The sequence below is a fragment of the Dendropsophus ebraccatus genome, chromosome 1 (genome assembly GCF_027789765.1).
Source record: "Dendropsophus ebraccatus isolate aDenEbr1 chromosome 1, aDenEbr1.pat, whole genome shotgun sequence".
Classification (NCBI taxonomy): Eukaryota; Metazoa; Chordata; class Amphibia; order Anura; family Hylidae; genus Dendropsophus; species Dendropsophus ebraccatus.
In genome coordinates this window covers 117,166,401-117,190,215 of record NC_091454.1, presented here as the reverse complement: position 1 = coordinate 117,190,215, position 23,815 = coordinate 117,166,401, and the positions used below count along the sequence as shown (strand labels likewise).

Here is a 23,815-nt window from a genome sequence, read left to right as displayed (position 1 = left end):
TCTAATCTACTTGACACTTTGACTCCCAGATATCTGAAGCTGTCTTCGTGCCCCAACTGTCTCAGGGAGGGAAAGTTAAATGAAACTTCTGGATTAAGCGGTATCAGAACTGATTTTGTCCAGTTGATAGCCAACCCGGAAAATCTTCCAACCCCATCTATTATTTCCATTACCCTAGGTTCCCCTATTTCCGGGTTTTTTATGTATAGTAACAGATCGTCAGCATAAAGTGACACTCTATCCCCCTCGCCCCCCCACCCCAAATCCTTCCATTAAGGGGTCAGATCTAATTTTTATGGCTACAGGCTCTATACTAAGGGCGAAAAGCAAGGGGGAGAGAGGACACCCCTGACGTGTACCTCTGCTTAACCTAAAGGTATCCGATTTAATGCCATTCACACTGACTGAAGCACACACCCCATTGTACAACAACTTCACCATGTTGATAAAGTTCTGTCCTATACCAAACCGTCTCATCACTTCCCACAAGTACTCCCACTCCACCCTGTCGAATGCCTTAGTGGCATCTAACGACAGGATGGAGTGGGAGATAGGCCCCCTAGTTACCTCAATATTCTCCCATAACCGCCTCACATTATGTTTAGCCATCCGACCGGAAACAAATCCACACTGATCCGGGTGTATTACTTCGCCCAATATACCGGCCAATCTGTTTGCCAATACCTTGGCGAATATTTTTGTGTCAACATTTATGAGAGATATGGGACGATATGATTCTACCTCCAATTTATCCTTCTCTGATTTCTGAATAAGAATTATAACCGCCTCCCGCATCGAGTCTGGGAGGGTCCCGTTAATCATCGAATCGTTTACAACTTGCAACAAGGCCAGAAGCAGCACCTCTCTATGTTCCCGATAAATAGCTACCGGGAGTCCATCCCCCCCCCGGGGCCGATGATCCCTTCAATGCATCCAGCACGTCAGCAAGCTCTTGTAAAGTAATCGGCTCATCTAACAGATCTTTATTTACCGGACCAATATTTGGGACTTCTAAACTCTCAAAAAACTGTGCCACCTCCTCCTTACTATACGTTGACTCTGACTCATACAACTTCATAAAATAATCTCTAAATGTATTTCTAATTAGGTCATCTTGACTAGTTATCTGTTTATTCTGCAATCTAATTGCCATTATGGTCCCACTACTTCTCTGATGCCTTATCAATGCCATAAGTCCCTTATTTGGCGTCCCGGAACCCCTATAATTTTTCTTACCGAAAAAGGCTAGCTGATTTTTGGTCTTCTCAAGCAGGAATCGTTCCAACTCATTCTGCCCTTTTTCTAACTTCCCCCGTGATAACAGTGTAGGTGCAATAATATATTCCCTCTCCAGCTGTCCAACCCTATTTTTAATCTCTAATTCTTTAGAGTATAAACATTTTTTAGTGCAACTGATAACCCCAAAATATAACCCCCTAATCATAGCTTTTAACCCCTTAACGACATCGGGCGTAAATTTACGCCCTGATGCCGGTAAGGGAGTTCAGAGCGGGGCCGCGCGGCGGCCCCGCTCTGAACCGCGCCGGTCCCGGGTGCCGCGTGTAGCCCGGGACCGTAGGTATTAGCGGGCACGGTCCGATCGCCGTGCCCGCTAATACAGTAATCGGATGCAGCTGTCAAACATGACAGCTGCATCCGATTACCGGACGCAGCGTCATCCCTGGTGTCTAGTGGGGAGATCGCTCCTCCGGGATGTTATCCCGGAGGAGCGATCTCCGTAAATGAAGCCGGCCGGGGACCGCTCCAAGATGGCGCCGTCCCCGGCTCGGCACTCGTTTACTTCCGGCTGCAGCAGCCGGAAGTAAACGAGTGCCTATCTCATGGATCTCTGCAGCATATCTATGCTGCAGAGATCTCTATGAGAGATCAGATCACTTATACTAGAAGTCCCCCAGGGGGGCTTCTAGTATAAGTGTAAAAGTTTAAAAAAAAATGTCATTATTAGTAAAAAGCCCCCTCCCCTAATAAAAGTCTGAATCACCCCCCTTTTCCCAGGTTATAAATAAAAGTAAATAAATAAATAAATAAATAAACATGTTTGCTATCGCCGTGTGCGTAATCGCCCGAACTATTAATTAATCACATTCCTGATCTCGCACGGTAAATGGCGTCAGCGCAAAAAAAATCCCAAAGTGCAAAATTGCGCATTTTTGGTCGCATCAAATCCAGAAAAATTGTAATAAAAAGCGATCAAAAAGTCGTATATGCGCAATCAAGGTACCGATAGAAAGAACATGTCATGGCGCAAAAAATGACACCTGACACAGCCCCATAGACCAAAGGATAAAAGCGCTATAAGCCTGGGAATGGAGCGATTTTAAGTGACGTATATTTGTTGACAATGGTTTAAATTTTTTACAGGCCATCCGATACAATATAAGTTATACATGTTGCATATCGTTTTAATCGTAACGACTTGAGGAACATATATAACAAGTCAGTTTTACCCCAGGGCGAATGGCGTAAAAACACATTTCCCCCAAATAAACAAAATGCGGGTTTTTTTTCAATTTCACCACACTTTGAATTTTTTTCTGGTTTCGCAGTGTACTTTATGCAAAAATTCAGCCTGTCATTGCAAAGTACAATTAGTGACGCAAAAAATAAGGGCTCATGTGGGTCTCTAGGTGGAAAAATGCAAGTTCTATGGCCTTTTATGCACAAGGAGGAAAAACCGAAAACGCAAAAATCGAAATTTGCTCTGTCCTTAAAGGGTTAATGTGTCCCATACCACCTGTGAAGAAGAGGACCCTACATTAATATCCAAAGACTCTTTCACTTCCAATTTAAGTCTATCTTTATCCTCGATTAAATTTAGCCAGTGTGAATTTATTCTTAGTGTACGTGCTTGTGTTAATTTCCCCGTATTTACCTCAATTAATAAAGGAGAGTGATCGGACAAACTACGCTGTAAATACTTAATAAGCTTAATTTTGTAAACCATAAGTGGGTTTACTAACCCTAAATCTATTCTGGACATAATGTTATGTGATTTATTCCAGCATGAGAAGACCTGTTTACTAGGATTCCTTTCCCTCCATAAGTCAATTAGTCCCAGCTCATTCATCATAGGCACCAAAGGGGACCTACTACCTGGATTTACTTTCCCCTCCATCCTCAACCTATCCAAATCCTCGTTGACTACTGCATTAAAGTCCCCGGCCACCAGCAGAGGACAAACTGGATAACTTTTCACAAAGTCAAATAATAACTCTAAAACTCCTGAGTTATATGGTGGGGGAATATATAAGAAGGCCAGAATACAAATTAACCCGTCCAGCTTACAGTGGAAAAAAATAAAACGCCCCCCCATATCCACCTTCCTTTGCATTACCTCCCATCCAACATTCCTGTGGATCAGCACAGAGCCTCCCCTGGCATAGCTAGAGTAACATACATGGTATTGTTCTGACCATCAGAACCTACTAAGCTTGCGAGTGCTATCAGTCACCAAGTGGGTTTCTAACAAACAGACCACACACGGTAAATAACATTTAAGAAACTGCATTACTCCAAATCTCTTCTCCCGACCATTCAAACCTCTGACGTTCCAAACTACAATTTTACTAGTCATTAATTAAATAATCGGTCGAAGAGAGAGGAGAAAGGACAGGAGCAAAAAAATAAAATAAATTACCCCGTCAGGCGCCACCCCCACCCCCCAACCCTCCTGTTGACTCGGGCAAGACCTGTGCGAGTTCCTAAACTAGGAGCTTATCCATGGTGCCTCCCTACTAACAATCATATGTTCAGTCAATTACATGCCTTTTGACTCCAGCCAAACTGCTGCTTCACCAGGGGACTGAAAGAACTGCACCTTATTTTCACACACTACTCTCAATTTAGCTGGATACATAAGTGAATATTTTATTTTATTGGTCTGTAATCTCCTTTTGACCTGCAAAAGCGCTGCTCTTTTTTTCTGTGTCTCCAGGGCATAATCTGGGAAAATAAAAATTCTGGCATTGTTATGCATTATTTCCCCTACATCCCTTGCTCTTCGCAAGATAGCATCTATCGGTGTAGCTCAGAAGTTTTGCAATAATGTGTCTAGGATGGCCCCCTGGGGGTGGTGGTTTTGCTGGAACCCTGTGCCCTCTTTCGATGTTAAAAAATTTTGACAGACATTCTGACCCTAGATTAGTCATTATCCATTGTTGCAGAAAGGCTACCAGATTACTTCCTTCACTGCCTTCTGGGAACCCCACAAATCTGAGATAACACCATCCTGACCTATCTTCAAGATCCGTGACTTTACGTCTAAGCTCTTCCTGAATCTCCTTTGCATTCACCCCATCACTTTTCATTATTTTAACTTCCCCCTCTAATTTGGTAATCCGGGATTCTACTTCACTGAAATTTTCCCTCAACTTACTCATATCTGACCGCATAGTTCCTATTTCCATGCTCAGAGCTCCCACTTGATCCGACAGGCCATTTATTGAAGAGTCGCATTTTTTGATTGCGGAGAGAATCTCGGTCAGCCAACTAGGTTGTTCCTCTCTTTCACTCCCATCCATACTGACAGAGGTTTCATGACCCAAGGTGCTGGATGCCTTCCCTCCGCCTTTTCCCTTTCCCACCACACTAGGGGAGGTGAAGATTTTATCTATCTTCACTGTTGTTTTGGTAGGACTGTTCCCCTACTTTGCTGGCTTTACAGATATTTATTAGCTCCAGTACCCAAGGGGCAGCCACAACAGTGATCCGTCCCCTGGCCTACTGGAGTCAAACCCCCCACAGCCCTTTATCACCCTTGCAGAGCAGTCAGCAACAGGAGACGCTTTAAAGTTATTAAAGAGAGTTCAGAAACATAACATTAGTCTCAGTATATAAGATTTCTTTCCTAGACTGTCATACCGCATACCAGTAAAGATAGACTTAAACCACAATCTATGATGCTGGCCTTGTATAGTTTAGCCTTTTCAGTACTACCAGCACAGGCACAAGTTATCCGTTATGCGTTATCACTGTAGGCATGCAATATATGACTAAGTGGAGCAGTAAAATTCGGAAAAAAGGGGTTAGATCATCCAATGAGGGTTACAGCAAAAGATGTATGGAGTGCCAAAATTCACACAGAGTTAGACAAATTCAGTAAATGTTCATTGCAATGTCTGCTGCTTGCATCATTCAGTTAATAACCATATTCAAGTAAGTGGAGTGTCAAAAAATCTTCTCAAGCAGGCGTAAGCGTATCCAAAGTGCGTTGATTGTATCACTGAGGGGTACACGAGCAATGTCCAAGGTACCAGAAATTCCCACAAGCTGAATTAGACAAGTTCAGTATATGTTCATTACAATGTTTACTGCTCGCATCAATCAGAATTTTTCCCAGGAAAATTTAGCCATAACCAATAAATTTTAGTTACAATGTCCGCTACAAGCTACATATATACTCCAACCTATCACTGAGGGGTACAGCAACAATGTACAGAGTGCCCAGATTCACCAAGCAGGTTTAGACCGATTCAGTAAATGTTCATTACAATGTCTGCTGCTCGCATCATTCATTGAAATCAGTTAGTAGCAGGGTGGATAAAAATCAATGATTTTTTTAAAAAAATCAAAAAAATCGGATTTTTTTGATTTAAATCGGATTTTTTTGATTTAAATCGGATTTTTTTCAATAAACTGCTTTTTGAGGAAAATATTTTACCATCCAAAGGTTCTTCCATCATGAGATAAAGCTGAGTTGTTTAACTCAGTAGAATAAAGGCTGTATATGTTCTCAAATGTTACAACATGAACAGAGTTGAGAAAAAGACCTTAATCCTATTGTTCTACAAACCTATGAATACAGAATCATCCCCTTCAGTACCAAGTCCAAGAAGTTAGACAATATGTTTCTGATTGTTTGGACTATTTTTTTTTTTTTTGTTTAGCCAAATTAGTTAACATGGATGTTTGTTTAAGCAAATAACGTATGCTGTAATGTTGTTATTGTTTCAGTTGAATAAATCCATTTAAATTGTTATTAAGTTCAGGATTATTTTTCTCCTTCCTAAGTACAACAGAACAGTGGTGTCCAAATATGAATGATTAACCCATTAAACTGGGGAGAAAAAAGTAATATAAAAAGTGATTCTAAAAATCTTCATCTACTTGCATGTTAAAGTAGCAAGAACTAGTTTAGGTAGAAACTTTGATTTAAATCACTGATTTAAATCAAGCCTTCCGGACTAGTGATTTAAATCGTGATTTAAATCGTGATTTAAATCAGTTTGATTTAAAACAAATCCACCCTGGTTAGTAGTCAGCTCAGTTAAGTGGAGTGTCAGAATTTTCTCAGGCCGGGTTAGCCACATCCAGTAGGTGTTAGTTGCAATGTCTGCTACAGGCTATATATATACTCCAACCTATCACTGAGGAGTACAGCCTGAAATGTGCAGAGTGCCAAAAAAAAAAAAAAAAATTCACACAAGCAGGATTAGTCAGATTAAGTAAATGTTCATCACTGTGTCTACTGCTCGCATCATTCAGCAAATTCAGTTAGTAATCATGCACAGGTGAGTGAAATGTCCAGCTTTCTCAAGCAGGGTTAGCCACATCCAGCAAGCATTAGTTGCAGTATCCACTACAAGTTTAATACACACTCCAAACTATCACTGAGGGAAACTGCAAGATGTGTGGAGTGTCAAGGCAGGGTTAGACAAGTTCAGTAAATATTCATTACAGTGTCTGCTGCTCGCATCATGCACACTCCCCACTTTCACTGTTGGGCTCAATGAAAAACAAATTGATTCATGCACTGCACATGCACTCTGTTACCCTCCTCTTGTAGCGGACGCTCTGGGCTGTTCCTTATGCCTTATAGCTCATAGCTAATCTTTTAGGAATTCCATGTCGCAGCAATCAGGGAGCCTGAGTATCCTCCAGAGAATGAAAGCCTTCAATGATGGCTCCGCGACCAGATAGATGCCGTACGGTGACCCCGCTCAGCTGTTTCTGTTACACACAGCACGGCAGCTTCCACGCTTCCCCAAGCAATCCTCCAGTCGGGCTCAGCTACGTCACTCTGCAGCGTCGGGAATTGGGCGAGATAGCCGTGTGCAATGCAAAATAGCCGAGTGAGCCGGGTACTAGCAGACCGCTCAGCTCCACTCAGCTCCGCTTCATGTCTCCATACCGCTGCACTTCACAGCACCTCCGGTAAACGGTCAGACCACACTAGTCATCCTCCGGCTCTCACCACAACCCGGCCTCGGCCATGCGGCACCAAACAGGATACCAGGCACCAACGGAAGAGGTGAGCCTCAGCCCCTCCTCATGCTCTTCCTCCTTAATTCAAGAAGTTAAGAAAAGGGTAAAATGTCTTTTTTTAAATTCTGCTTCAAACATAAATAAAAAGCAGAAAAAAGTAATTTTTCCACATACAAAATTGTGTATAGAACGATGTGCAGAATTATTATATAATTTTAGTCTCATTTGTTTAAAGCTGCGCATTTGTAGAAGAAGGTAGTTTAACCTATGGCTGGGGAGAATAGACAAGGCAAAAAATGGGTAAGGAGGGGTTAACCCCTTCTCCCATCATACATTCTGGGCTTAATTTTTATTTTTTTATCCACATAGTCATGAGGGCTTATTTTTTTGCAGGACAAGTTGTAATTGGTATCATTTTGGAGTACATAATAGGTGTAAAGTGAAACTGGCTCAGTTGCCCCTAGCAACTAATCAGATTCCACTTTTCATTCCTCACAGACTCTTTGGAAAATGAAAAGTGGAATCTGATTGGTTGCAAGGGGCAACTGAGCCAGTTTAACTTTACACCATGTTTGATAAATCTCCCCCATTGTGTTCACTGTGCGAGATGGATAATACAATAATGTTGTTGTTCAGGTTGTAACAGCCGCAGCGATATCATATACGTGTACGTGCTGTCAGTTCTGACAGTCATACCGACAGCCAATCTCCCTCGATCCCTGCGATGCCTTATTCTAGGCCTGCAGTGAAGAGGTGGTGGCCTAGAATAAGGACTTTTAGAGATTGCCGATACACCTTTTTACGAGGCCCCTGCCTTTTCTTGGTGGTGATTAAACAATATTGGTGAGTGAAGAAGTGGACTTTAGTAGAGGATCAGGCCAATTGCTAAGGAGATCTGTTACTCACATAATTTCAAGATTGTTTTTTATAAATTAATTCGCATCTGAATGTATTGCCTAGTTTTTGTTTTTTTATACCGTTTGGAGACAGATACTAAAACTTGTTTTTTTTTCCTAATACAATTTTTTACTTTCTTTTTTTCAACTACTTTAGGGTTGGTTCACATGTACCGGATCACAGCGGATTTCACCCTGCGAGATTCGCTGCAATTCCCGGTACTGTCATTTTGAATAGAATTACATACTTGCAGCGTGATTTTCATTCCACTGTATGTAAAGTGCCGACTCAGCAAATCAATGCGCTGTCCTGCAGTCAGTGAGCTAAGAGCTACAGAAGCTGGCTGGAGCGTGGATGGGCAAAGTATTCACCGGGCTGCAGCATGTTTAGGAGCATGTTGCTTTACATACTCACAGCGGTATGAAAATTCCGCCGTGAGTATGTAGACCTATTCAAAGTGACAGTGGCGGGAATCTCTGCAGAACTCGCAGCATGAAATCCACTGCAAATCTGTACGTGTGAACCCACCCACTCTATATTGTTGGAAATTCAGGTATGCACGCAACCCACATTGGATCAGAATGGGGTTTCGCACATTACCTTCTTGGTGTGTTCGTATCCATGGTCTGTAAAAGATCTGTATTACCAATCTCTCCTACAAAACACAACAATCACAGTACTCATTTACGAGTCTCCATTGATTGTCCCATACAAAATTTAAATATGCAAAAAAGGGGTCCGTGGAGCCTCAGTTACGAGTCTCAAAACACGGGAATAGCCAGATATCCCTCTCTCCAGGAGATGTTTCTTATGATTAGAGAATGGTCAATGTTGAACCCATGCGCAAGAAGGGGAGTAGAGAAGAGCCCAGTAACTACAGACATCTGTAGTAGTGGAAATGATGGAAACTCTAAGGCTGGGTTCACACTACGTATATTTCAGGCAGTATTTGGTCCTCAAGTCAGGTCCTCATAGCAACCAAAACCAGGAGTGGATTAAAAACACAGAAAGGCTCTGTTCACACAATGTTGAAATTGAGTGGATGGCCGTCATATAACGGTAAATAACTGCCATTATTTCAATATAACAGCCGTTGTTTTAAAATAACAGCAAATATTTGCCATTAAATGGCGGCCATCCACTCAATTACAACATTATGTGAACAGAGCCTTTCTGTGTTTTCAATCCACTCCTTGTTTTGGTTGCTATACAGCCTCACAAATACAGCCTCAAATATACATAGTGTGAACCCAGCCTAAAAATGTTTTTGATTACCTACAAATAAACAACTTAATAGACTCAAACCAGCATGGATTTACCAAGGGCAGACTATTCTCATTGATGTCTTTGACATGTCACAAAAATAATCGATGAAGGTGGTGCCCTGAAATATTTCTATCTATTTGGAGTACAGCAAAGCCTTCGATACAGCTCCCCATAAGTTAGTGAAGATTGGATGTAAAGGGTTAGTTTGGCGCTAAATCATAGCAGAAATCTACACCTGCTCAGGAGCGGGTGGAGATTTCTTTGTCCGCCGCATGGCAGGCTCAGGTCAGAAAGAATTCCCTAAGAGGCGTAGTGAATGTGGCGGAGCAATTGGGTACGGGGATTTATTTAAGAGCGGCATACTTGTACACCATTCATCATAAATGTCCCCCTAAGTGTACATATCTGGTTTAAGGTTAATGGAAACTGGTCACTGGAGGAGAGAGGAAAGAGCCCGCCCGACCCCCCCGGTGAAGCCCTGGAATCTTACCTCATTCTGCAAGTCCCGCTACAGAAGCCAGCCTCGCAACAAAGAAATCTCCGCCCAACGGTCTCCGCGTGCGAAGTGATTTCCTATGGACGTTGGACTCCTCTCTTCTCATTTACATGTTGTGCGCAGACCGTTGGGCGGCGATTTCTCCGCGGCGGGCTACATCAGTTGTTATGAAAAACAAAAGCTGGAGATGCACTACTCTAAAGTCCTGGGAGCAGGACGGAACGCGTGGGACATCATTGGGCCATAGTTACTGGTTACTTGCCTCTCCCCCCCCCCCCTGTCCTTTACCACATTTCTCCTTGATCTCTCGTATCCCATTTCATCTAGGTGTTGCATGTTTGTTTCTCTTTTTTTGTGCTTGTCACATAATTTTTCATTATTGTTTTCGATCTGGTCCATCTTTCATGCATTTGCACTTTATTTGTACATATATGTATTTATCTGAGATCGGTTTTTCTGTGGTGATAAGGGACTAACATAATGTTGCTGGATGGGGTTTGAGACCTTTTACCTGGAGTATATTGTTCTCCACTATTGGCCCTGAGTACATGATTACAATCATGGTCTCTTGTTCTGTTTTTTAAGTGTTTTTAACTTTTTTCAAGTGTTTTTCCTTCATATTTCATGATTTGTTAAATAAAGATATTTATATTCATTCTCAATACTGGTGTGCCATTGCCCCTTTTGCATACTTACTTGTGTTTTGTTTTCTTCTACATCAGTTGTTAGTCATAAAGTAATTGCCTGAAAGTATTCACCTGCAAAGAAATTTATAGTATGAGATTTTCCTTCAGCAGAGCACCTTTTTGCCCCAGCAGAATGACACAAATGTTTGAAGTATTTTAAACAGGTTGTAAATGGCTTCCCTAGATAACAAAATATTTTTTAAAAAAGGTGTTAAAGTGACTGTACCACCAGGCCCAGGCAGAAGCACTGGAGGCGGGCCAACCCACCCCCAGTGGGAAGAAACTCCAGCCCCTCCATGACGTAACTCCATTAGAATCAATGGAACCCTATCATAGAGGGGTTAGGGTTTCCTCCCACTAAGGGTGGGTTGGCCCGCCTCCAGTGCTTCAGCCTGGGCCTGGTGGTACAGTCACTTTAAATATTGATCATATAATTCTCGGCACTCACCAGTTTCGTATATGCGTTTTTTATTGTATCAATCCATGAAACAAAATGTTTCATGGATTGATACAATAAAAAATGCATATACGAAACTGGTGAGTGCCGAGAATTATATGATTATACTACGTGGGATTCGTTCTCATCTACGTGCACCACCCATTGCCGGAGTGCCGAACGTGATTGTGTATTGGATCATTACTTTAAATATTGAGGCAGGAAGTTTTTATGATTAATCCTATCTATTTTTGTTCATCTAGGTATTGCGTCCATGACCGTCCCAGTATACATTGCAGAAGCGGCACCACCCCATTTGAGAGGACGACTGGTCACAATTAACACGCTATTCATCACAGGCGGACAGTTCTTTGCAGCCGTTGTGGATGGTGCTTTTAGTTACCTTCCCAGAGATGGATGGAGGTTCGTAATGCAATAGAATTGCTGAAAAGGTTAATAATTCTCTCTAATATTGGATTTCAGAAGAAATGGGAATATATCTGTGAATGTTAATGCCATTTACCCTTGGATGCCCTTCTTTTGATTCAGATCATTTTGCAACAGGATTTTTCTTGGGGACCTGGATTTCCTGATATGTTAGGCATTGCTCTGTACCAGCATTTCTCAAACTGTGAGGCCGGCCTCACTGGTGAGGTGCGGAGTCCCTGTCTGTGCCCAACCCCAGCACACAGAAGGGATTGCTCTGATAATCACTGACATTCATTTTCAGTGTAGGCTCTCTACTTACAGTGTGTTAGGCCCTGTACACACGGAACAAAAGTGGTGGAATTCTGCCAGCCTCCGTGTCATAATGATGCTCTATGGGAGGCTCGCGCACTGCATCTCTCGGTGCTGAAGAATGAACATGTTTATGCTTCAGTGTGGAGAGACCCTGAGAGATGCGGCGCACGCGCCTCCCATATAGTGTCGTTATGACACAAAGGCTGGCGCCATTCAGCGGCGGAATTCCGCCACTTTTGCTCCGTGTGCAAGGGGCCTTAAAGGGGTTATCCAGCGCTACAAAAACATTGCCACTTTTACCCCTCTCTTGCCTCCAGTTCAGGTACAGTTTGCAATTAAGCTCCATTTACTTCAATGGAACTGAGTTTGAAACCCCACCCAATCTGGAGACAAGAGAGGGGGAAAAGTGGCCATGTTTTTGTAGCGCTGGATAACTCCTTTAAGGAACAGAAGATGCAAGCAGCCTCTCCTTGCAGAGGTGAAAGCTCCTGACTCTCCTCCACCACATCTAAGGATTCTCCTTGTTCCACTCCTCTAGAAAAGAGCTGTGAATGTGAAAGTGGTGTGTGTGTGTGTGTGTGTGTGTGTATAGAGGGGAGCTGCCACTGGTGGAGGAGATGAGGGGGGTCAGTGCTGCTTTAGATAGGGGGGAAAGCTATCAATGGTTGTGGGGGGGGGGAGATGCTATTGTGGGGTTTTAGGAAGACGTAAAAACTGCATGATGGGTAGAGGGGTGAGTTAAGAGGACAGGACTATGGTGCTGGTTTTGTGCACTGTATGTATTGCGGCACTTTGCTGGTTTGGCGCTGTTCTGGCATATTATGTGCACTCCATGGTGGTATTTGGAACTGCAAAGTAGTATGCGTTTGTTGGTGAGGCCACAGCATCAACATGGATTGCTTGGTGAGGCAGGTACAAAAACTTTGAAAAGCCCTGCTCCTTTTAGTATGCTTGAGCACCTGAATACAGGTATTGTCCAGGTAGGCATGACATAAAGCTGTGGCATCAGACACTGGAGACTCAGGTAGCTGATAAAGCAGAAATGCACAGATGTTTTCATGCAGGTATTGTGCTCACAGAACGGAAACCCTTACTATATAGCATGGCAGATTGCGGTCAGTCCACCACACATTTTCTGACAGTCCTTAAGTAGTCTACTGACTGCCATATAAATGAAAGTCAAAGACTGAAAATAAATGTGCCTTAGTGGGCAATTGATTTTTAAGATTTTATTTTTGGATACAAAGACAGTGCTCATGTTCCGTTCCCTGGAACTCTCACTACAAATAGGTTCTAGAAATAGTTCCTAAATGTTGCTATTTTTACTTCTGTCCTTTGGATGGAAGATCTGTATCTGAAGTACACATAAGAGGGTTTTTATCTCTCTTTCTCTCTCTTTCTCTCTCTCTCTCTCTCGTTATATATATATATATATATATATATATATATATATATATATATATACACACACACACACACACACAGTGGTACCTTGGTTTAAATATTAGGAAGAGCCCGGCACTCACCAAGTAGATTATACTTCTTTATTGTAGTGTAGCAAACATATGGTACAAGGACACGTTTAGGGGGTGTTCAGCTAAGGGGTGTTGCGCTACGTGTAATAGCAGTGCACAGCCGGCGACTGATGATTTACATTACCTTTCCACGCTCCAGGGCTGCTGCTGTGGTCCGCTTCTCACCGTGCTGTAGCTTCAGAGCTTCCTGTCTGAGCTGACAGGCCGCTTAGCCAATCACAGGCCGGGACCGCTGCGGCCTGGGATTGGCTGAGTGACCTGTCAGCTGACAGGCCGCTCTGAAGCTACAGCACGCCGGACCCGGTGAGAAGCAGACCACAGCAGCAGCCCTGGAGCGTGGATAGGTAAAGTATACCATTTAAGCAAGGACTGCACGGGCATCGGAAACAATTTCCTTGAAGCCCTTGTTAAACTATTATTGGGCTGTGTAATAGGCCCAGTAAAAGAGCGCCGATCTAGAAGATCCGTGCTTGTTTACAGTTGTTATCGGGCCCCTATCGGCCCGTCTTATAGTACCCTAAGAGCGTTTTGCAAGAAGAGCTCACAGTCTTTCAAAATTGTTACTTGGTGCTCCCTGCACTGGGTGTGACGGGGAGTGGGGGAGGGGCATGATCTGCATAGTGTGGTCTCTACAGCCCTGTACTCTGACCCAGGAAGTCTCCTCCACCTTCCAAATCATAGCAGATCCACTTCAGGCTGAGGCTTATATCCAGGGACAGGACTGTGGATGTAATCTCTTCATAGCTGTGACCCATGTATGTGCCCACATATGCCCTGCTCATTCTTTCACGCTCCCTGCAGTCTGTCAGCCCTCTCCATTCCTGCTATAATGTGCCGGCACTTACACTCAGCTATTCACACTGCTGTATAGAAAAGTTTCTGTCACTTTCCTCCAGCACAGATCTGTGATTCTCAGTTCCTGATTGGTCCATGCTGAATACACACCCCTTCCCCTTTGCTGTCATGTGACCACAGACCTCTGACAGCAGCCCTGCTTCTCTATTCTAGCCTGTTGTACTACGCTACTGCATTATTGGGACCTGTAGTTCCATCCTGTATCTACAAACTGCTGCTGTTTTTCAGGTTTAAACACTTACTATACATTATACTCCACATGCTTATTGCTATACTGTACAGTAACTTATAATATCACATTTTCAGCTATTTCTAAATGTTTGTTTCATTTGTTTTACATGTTATCCAGAATAAAAAATCATTATTTTTGGGTTGTGGAACCAATTGTCAGCATTTCAATGATTCCTTATGGGAAGATTTCTTTTGGTTTTAAGAGTGATTTGGATTACAAGCACAGTCCTGGAACGAATTATGTTTGTAATCCAAGGCACCAGGGGCGTAGCTTATGTCTCCTGGGCCCTGGTGCGAGAGGCCAACTTGGGCCCCCCCCTCCTTTCACGACCAAGTGATGCTATTGGTGTGTGTATATATATATATATATATATATATATATATATATATTACACCAAGACAGATATTACCAATAACACCAGCATATTGAAAGAGAAAGTATTATCACCGTACATATTACCGCCATACTGTTACCGACCAAATCCTGTATACTGAGACCAATATTACCAGTAATACCAGTATATAGGAAGGAAATGTTACCGCCACACCACAACCACTACCATCACCACCATATTGTTACTGACCAAATCCAGTATGCTAAATCACCTCATCCAGTCATATAGAGGTGGCCCCAGCTCTACACAGGTTCTATACACCATATACATTACAGTGCAGTTATATCAGGTGACTCACAGGAAACGTCTTTTCTGATCGGAGTTCTTTCCTTTTCATCTTCTTCTCCATCCGTTCTGGGCCATTATGAGAACTTCTCTGAGCCACGAATCCACGGAATCTGCCAGACAGACATATTAGTCTCCTCACTCTGGCACGATCCTCATCTCTCTACAAACTGCACTTCTGTATTGGCCCCTTTACACCCTCATTTAGTGGATAGCCCTGACTCTATGTGACCCCCTAATAATATATGCCCCTCTCTGTGTATTCCCTCTCCCCCTATGTTGCCCCCCCAAATAGATGGCCCCTCTCCCCCCATGTTGCCCTCCTTATAGATGGCCCCCTATCCCCCACCCTCCCTTATAGATGGCCTCCTCTCCCCCCTCCATATAGATGGCCCCCTCTACCCCCTCCCTTATAGATGGCCTCCTCTCCCCCTCCTTATAGATGGCCCCCTCTACCCCCTCCCTTATAGATGGCCTTCTCTCCCCCCTCCTTATAGATGGCCTCCTCTCCCCCCTCCTTATTGATGGCCTCCTCTCCCCCTCCTTATAGATGGCCTCCTCTCCCCCCTCCTTATAGATGGCTTCCTCTACCCGCTCCCTTTTAGATGGCCTCCTCTCCCCCTCCCTTTATAGATAGCCCCCTCTCTCCTCACCCTCCCTTATGGATGGTCCCCTCTCCCCCCACCCTCCCTTATAGATGGCCCCCTCTCCCCCCACCCTCCCTTGTAGATGGTCCCCTTTCCCCCCCTCCCTTATAGATGGTCCCCTTTCCCCCTCCCTTATAGATGGTCCCTCTTTCCCCCCACCCTCATAGATGGCCCCTCTTCCCCCCCCTCATAGATGGTCCCCTTTCCCCCCACCCTCATAGATGCCCCCCTTTCCCCCCACCTTCATAGATGCCGCCCTCCTTCCCCTCACCCTCATAGATGCCCCCCTCTTCCCCCCACCCTCAGATGCCCCCCCTCTTTCCCCCCACCCTCATAGATGCCCCCCTCTTTCCCCCCACCCTCATAGATGCCCCCCTCTTTCCCCCCACCCTCATAGATGCCCCCCCTCTTTCCCCCCACCCTCATAGATGCCCCCTCCTTCCCCCCCACCCTCATAGATGCCCCCCTCCTTCCCCCCACCCTCATAGATGCCCCCCCTCTTTCCCCCCCACCCTCATAGATGCCCCCCTCTTTCCCCCCCTCATAGATGCCCCCCTCTTTCCCCCCACCCTGCATGCTGATAACAAAAAACAAAACTTAACTCACCTGACAACGCGCTCCCACGTTGATCCTCACTCCTCCTGGTCTGTCCCCGGCTGCTGCAAGGCTGGCGGGGGTGTCATGTCTTATCCCCGGCAGCGCGCGCATCCCAGAGCTCCCTGCGCGCCGGAACCGGAAGTCAAGGCCCAAGTTCTGTGATGCGCGCGCTGCCGGGGATAAGACGTGACACCCCCGGCAGCCGTGCAGAAGCCGGGGGAAGACGGAGCCGGACTCTTGTGACTGCAAGCAAAACAAAAGAGTGATTGATCGGGAGGGCCCCGCGGGCCCCCCTTTGTGGCGGCGACTGCCGCGACCGCGGTAGCTACGCCACTGCAAGGCACCACTATATATAATTCCAATTTGATAGTTACTGGCAAGTTGATGAAAAAAAAAATCTTTATTTCCCCCTGACAGTGTCACAGAGGCAGGTGGCACTTTTTGTGCTCGCTCCACTGTGTCCACAGACCACTCCCCTCTGGCTCAGCTTCGGCTGTGTGGTATTTCAATGTGAGACGGCTGTCAATCATCTTGGTGGAGGCAGGGAGCAGCCTGAAGACATAGCCGCGGCCCCGAGAAAGGGATGGGCCCAGACACTGTCACAGACTCGCCTCTATGACACTGCTTGGAATAAAAATTATTTTTTTACATACTGGATCACAGAGGAGTGCTGAAGGTATGTATGTGATCCTGCTGAGAAGCTACTGGATACTGACAGCATGGATATATGCATATCCATGCTGTTAGTTTCCCTTTTAGAGTAACCATAAGACACAATATGCAATCCTACACCACCAGCAAGCTTTATTCAAAGATACATATTCATTATAATACAGTGGTCAAATAACACAGATGGTAACCATATACCACTGTGGACTAGATGTAACTGTAGTAAATTTACTACAGTAGCATCAAAACAGTCATTAAAGGGGTTATCCTGGATTAGAAAAAACACAGCTATTATCGGCATAAAAAGACTGCTTGGTCCATCTAGTCTGCCCTTTTAGTATTTCCTTTCTTATTATCTTAGGATAGATATATGTTCGAGGCATGTTTACATTCCATTGTTGGAGATTTACCAAACACATCTGCTGGAAGTTTGTTCCAAGCATCTACTACTCTTTCAGTAAAGTAATATTTTCTAATGTTGCTTCTGATCTTTTACCTAACTAACCTCTCACTGTGTCCTCCTGTTCTTGAGTTCATTTTTTTTCTAAAAACACTTCCCTTCTGAACCTTAGTCCTTTAACATACTTAAGGATTTGAATCTGTATAGTCTGGAGGAAAGAAGAGAAAGGGGGGACATGGCCGAAACCTTTAAGTCTTTTTTGATATGTTTTATGCCTCACACCTTCTACCATTTTTGTTGCCCGTCTTTAGATTGTATTTTATCAATATCCTTTTTTAGGTGAAGTCTCCAGAACTGGACACAGTATTCCAGATGTGGTCTCACTAGGGCTTTATACAGCAGGATCACAATCTTCCTGCTGGTTATACCTCTAGCTAAACAGCACAGCATACAATTTGCTTTCCCTACCGCCTTGATTGCACTGGTGACTCATTTTAAGGCTGTCAAAAATACTACTCCTAAATCCTTCTCTTCTGAAGTCTTGCCAACACAGAACTGCTGATATGATACTCCATGATAGCTCCATTCACTTTAATGGAATCTAGCTGCAAAACCACACCCAATCTGAGGACAGGAGATGTGCTGTTTTGTGAAAAAAGCAGACATGATATACATGACCAAAACAAAGAACTGGTTATTAAAACTTCACCAGTGAACTTAGCATAATAAACAGATAAGATTTCAGCACTGGCCAATTGCATGACTCACATGTGCTTCATAAGGAGGCATTTGCCCAATGGTGTGGACTCTCAAAATAGGCAGTTTTTATGGCATGCAAGTTGTTGTCCATTTGCCGCATGTGTCTGGAAATCTTCTGCTGGACCCAGTTACCAATATGTATTGGATTTAATGATACTCTTCCATAAGTAGGGTCCAATAAAAAGGGTATACTGCACAGTATACATGTTTTCTGTAGCATTAAAGCCTATGTTCAATAAATTCCACCAAGTGTCACCCATTGGAGGTATCTTTTGAAATCAGGGGCGTAGCTAGGGGTTCAGTCTAGGGGAGGTGAGTGAGTCTGAGTGGGCCCCCAACCAACGTTACCCATAGGGAACCCCAGCAGGTGACAAGGATTTCTGAATAATAAAGGGTATATTCTTCTACATTTCTTATAGTGAATAAGGAAAAAGTGCTTAAGATTAGAGAAATATAGCTGTCTTCTTCCACAGACAGCACCATTCTTGTCCTCAGTTTGTGTGTGGTATTCGACTGAAGTGAATGGAGCCAAGTTGTGATACTCCACAACTTGCACTGTTTTTGGAAGAAAGCAACTATGTTTGTTTTTTTTTCTTAATTCTGGAGAACCCTTTTAACCAGATTATCTTTGCCTAAAAATAATAGTGGTATAGGTAATAAGCTTTTAGACATTAAAAGGGGTGAGCTGGTTGTGATCATACATGTATGTATAATCTAAGATATGTGATGGGCTGCTAGATATCCACTATCTATCTATCTATCTATCTATCTATCTATCTATCTATCTATCTATCTATCTGTCTCCTATCTATCTATCTATAAAATGCAAAAAATGTACGCGGCACTCAGTAGAAAAGTATGGGTGCCAGCCAGCATGCCAGGGGTCCACCAGGCATAGACGTATATAACTCCAAAAAGGCAGCAGCACTCCAAGAGGTAGTGAAAAATACATGACAAAAGTTTATTCACGTCCCAAAATAAGCAAAGAAAGCAACGTTTCTGACCGCAGCAGCGGTCTTTTTTCAAGCTTTGCCAACACACGTGCAAACAAAGGGTATATATACACACACATGATAACAGCTGAATAATTGTGACGTCAATATGCAAAATATGGTCTAGTGACTCAGGGGAGGTGCTTTCATTGCGCATGCGCAACTCGTACGGTACACGCACTACGTTGCGTTCCTTTCGAGTTTGCGTTCCATTTGCCGACCTTGCTCCGATGGATTAGCCGGGTACTTCCTCCCGCACCAGGTGAGTGATCTTATGCCGTCCACATTTGTTAATCTTTGATTTTGATATATTGTACATCTGATTCCACTGTTCACTGTTACACTATGTATCTTGATATATATGTACCTGTTCACTATATCTGGGAGTCTCCTCCCCTGAGTCACTAGACCATGTTTTGCATATTGACATCACGATTATTCAGCTGTTATCACTTATTAGATGTGTGTGTATATATACCCTTTGTTTGCACGTGTGTTGGCAGAGCTTGAAAAAAGACCGCTGCTGCGTTCAGAAACGTTGCTTTCTTTGCTTATTTTGGGATGTGAATAAACTTTTGTCACGTATTTTTCACTACCTCTTGGAGTGCTGCTGCCTTTTTGGAGTTACGGTCTATCTATCTATCTATCTATCTATCTATCTATCTATCTATCTATCTATGTCCTATCTATCTATCTATCTATCTCCTATCTATCTATCTATCTATCTAAACTTTCAAAACGACTGCAGCACTCCAGAAATGTGATCCGTGCAAAGATTTATTGGCTCATAACAACAAACAGCATGAGCCAATAAATCTTTGCACGGATCACATTTCTGGAGTGCTGCAGTCGTTTTGAAAGTTTAGTTTATCTATTCCACCGGTTGGACTGAGGTGGGACAGCTGGCACCCATACACAAATTACCTGAGTGCTGCGAGTTTTTGATTTACTATCTATCTATCAATCTATCTTAGGGCTGGGTGGTATACCGCAAAAATACCGATACTGTCTGTGGCGTCAGTTAACCGACCTCAACTTGGCCAGGACGGTATCTGTGGTATTTTTGTTTTTTTCTTTCTCCTGGTCTGAGCTGTCCGACCTGTCAGAGCGCCTCCTCCCCGCTCCAGTCCCGGCTTGTCAGTACCTCCCCCCGTGTCAGAGCGTCCCCTAACACCCCAACACACACGCGGGCGTCTGGTGTGAGCGCTGCATGTTATATGCAGGGACGCCGGTATCAGAGCGGGAGGTGGAGGAGCAGCAGTGGTGAGAATGTGTGAGTGCCCCCATCCTCCTACAACCGGCCCGTCATCAGAGTGTCTGCACCCGACCAGTACGAGCGCCCTCCGCTCGTTACCAGAGCGCCCGCACTCGTCCCAGCACCCCTCCCCCATCAGTCCCGTCCCATGTGAGCGCCCCCCCCGCATCAGCGCCGTCCCATGTGAGCCCCCCCTGCATCAGCGCCGTCCCATGTGAGCCGCCCCCCCCCCCGCATCAGCGCCCCCCCTTCGCATGAGTCCTGTCCGAGCGCTGCCCCCCCTCTCTGCATCAGTCCCGTCCGAGCGCCCCCCCCCCTCCCTGCATCAGTCCCGTCCGAGTACCGCCCCCCCCTCTCTGCATCAGTCCCGTCCGAGCGCCCCCCCTCCGCATCAGTCCCGTCCCACACACACTCACACGACTGCTGCACCTGTTGTCCTGTGTGTGCAGGGACGCGGGCAGGTCATACTGTAGTTCCATCAGCTTCAGGGCTGCAGCCTAGGAGGAATGAATGGGGCTGCAGCAGGCAGGATGCCACACACAGCAATGTCTCCTATTATGTGTGTGGCATCCTTCCTGCTGCAGCCCCATTCAATCCTCCTAGGCTGCAGCCCTGTACTTTCCATACCCCCATCCCTATGTGCCCTCTATATAGTAATAAACCCCTAATCGTCCCCCCTATAGTCATACACCCCTATCCACCATCAATCCCTATGTGCCCCCTATATAGTCATACACCCCTATCAGCCCCCTGTATAGACATACACCGCTATCAGCCCCCCATATAGTCATACACCCCTATCAGCCCTTCGTATAGTCATACACCCCTATCAGCCCCCCTGTATAGTCATACACCCCTATCAGCCCCCTGTATAGTCATACACCCCTATCGCCCCCCCCCCCCGTCTAGTCATACACCCCTATCTGCCCCCGTCTAGTCATACACCCCTATCCACTTCCCATCTAGTCATACACCCCTATCCGCTCTCCGTCTAGTCATACACCCCTATCCGCCCCCCCGTCTAGTCATACACCCCTATCCACCCCCCGTCTAGTCATACACCCCTATCCGCCCCCCGTCTAGTCATACAGCCCTATTCGCCCCCCGTCTAGTCATACACCCCTATCTGCCTCCCCCCTTTACAGTCATAGACTCCTATACGCCCCCACCATCCCTATATGCCCCCTTTATAGTCATACACCCCTTTCCCTATGTAACCCCCTGTATGTACACGTCTCTGCTAGTCTAGTCATACACCCCTATCCGCCCTACCGTCTAGTCATACACCCCTATCCACCCCCCGTCTAGTCATACACCCCTATCCGCCCCCCGTCTAGTCATACAGCCCTATTCGCCCCCCGTCTAGTCATACACCCCTATCTGCCTCCCCCCTTTACAGTCATAGACTCCTATACGCCCCCACCATCCCTATATGCCCCCTTTATAGTCATACACCCCTTTCCCTATGTAACCCCCTGTATGTACACGTCTCTGCTGAGACCCCCTAAAATGACTAATAATAATAATGACAGTGGACTAAATGGCACAGACTTGGGTTGCTGCTCAGTGAGTTACTTGTTTTTTGTTTTTTTTTTACTTTTTTTTTTAATCAAAATATTGCCCGTTTGGCATGGCAAGTGGGTGTGGTTTGCAAAAAGGGGCGTGTCATAATTATCGCTCAATTATCTTTACCGCAGCTACAACCGCGATAAACCGCGATATTGATTTAGGCCAATATCGCCCAGCCCTAATCTATCTCCTATCTATATATCTATCTATCTGCTTCTCTGTATGAATTGCAGGCGATGTTTTTGGTATTCAAGGTTGTTCACTTTTCCTTTGGTCTCTGCCTGGCTCCGGCCATCATGAAGACTTCTACAACCATGACTCGTCTCCACAGGATCTGCTAGAGAGACATTTTAGGCTCCTCGCTCCAGCATCATCCTCATCTCTATACAAACTCCCCTAGTAATGCAGCCTCTGTGTAGTATAGGCCTCTCTGTGGTATTGCCCCCTCTCTGGAGTGTAGGCTTCTCTATTGTATCGCCCCCCCTGTGTGTAGTACACTCCTCCCTCCTCTTTTTAGTACAGACCCATGTGCAAAATAGCACGCACACACACACACACACACACATCATCCTCATACTGAGTACAATATGCTGCAAAGCTGGGTGACCTCCATTATACTAAGTACTAGATGCTGGGAAAGCTGGGTGATCTCCAACATACAAAGTTTAAGATGGTGGGAAAGCTGGGTGACCTGTATCATACTGAGTATAAGATGCTGGGAAAGCTGGGTGACCACATAATACTGACTACCGGATGCCAGAAAGCTGGGTGACCTGTATCATACTGAGTATAAGATGGTGGGAAAGCTGAGTGACCTCCATTATACTAAGCACTAGATGCTGGGAAAGCTGGGTGACCTGTATCATACTGAGTTTAAGATGGTGGGAAAGCTGGGTGACCTGTATCATACTGAGTATAAGATGCTGGAAAAGCTGGGTGACCTCCATCATACTGACTACAGGATGCCAGAAAGCTGTGTGACCTCCATTATACTGACTACAGGATGCCAGAGAGCTGGGTGACCTCCATTATACTGACTACAGCATGCCAGAAAGCTGGGTGACCTCCATTATACTGACTACATGATGCCAGAAAGCTGGGTGACCTCCATCATACGGACAACAGCAAGGGTGTCACACTCAGAGCCTCCAGCAGAGCTGTATATATAAATGTCTCCTGCTGGTCAATTGGTCATTGCTAAATATATATATATATATATATATATATATATATATATATATATATATATATATATATATGGCTCCTGCAGGTCAATGCTGTAAATATCTTCAAAAAGGCTGCGGCACTCCAACGATAGTGATAAACTGTACAAAAAGTTATTCAAATCCCAAATACAAAAGCAGCGACGTTTCTGACCACAACTGCTTGAAATAGCTTGAAAAAAGACCGCGGTTACGGTCAGAAACGTTGCTGCTTTTGTATTTGGGATCTGAATAAATTTTTGCACAATTTATTACTATCATTGGAGTGGCGCAGCCTTTTTGAAGATATTTACAGTCTTTTTTCAAGCTATTTCAAGCAGTTGTGGTCAGAAAAATTTTTGCACAGTTTATCATTATCATTATCGCTGTTGCCATGTTAGGGGCCCACTACACAGGTGCTAAGGCTGTCTGCAAAAGAAATAGCTTTTGCAGACAGCATTAAGCGTCTGAGACCCCAGTGGGCCCCTGCCAGTGTGGGCCCGGGAGCGCCCCCCCCCCCTGCCCCCACCTAATTTTGCTACCGGTTGAAATATATGTATATATATATATATATATATATATATATATATATATATATATATACACAGTATATATTGATGAATCCTTTAACATATACCTCAGAAGGACAGTCAGAGTCTTCTAGGGGTTTTATAGGGA

The 23,815-nt window shown here is 44.7% G+C and overlaps 1 protein-coding gene across 2 annotated transcripts in view; it reads left to right on the top strand.

Annotated features, from left to right (window-relative positions):
* SLC2A13 (solute carrier family 2 member 13) overlaps positions 1 to 23,815 on the top strand; it is a 163,907-nt gene that overhangs the window by 55,245 nt on the left and 84,847 nt on the right. For both annotated transcript variants that reach the window (XM_069977256.1, XM_069977253.1), the window contains exon 2: positions 11,269 to 11,428. In XM_069977256.1, coding sequence (XP_069833357.1) covers positions 11,269 to 11,428 — 160 coding nt within the window. The remainder of the gene's footprint in view (positions 1 to 11,268; positions 11,429 to 23,815) is intronic.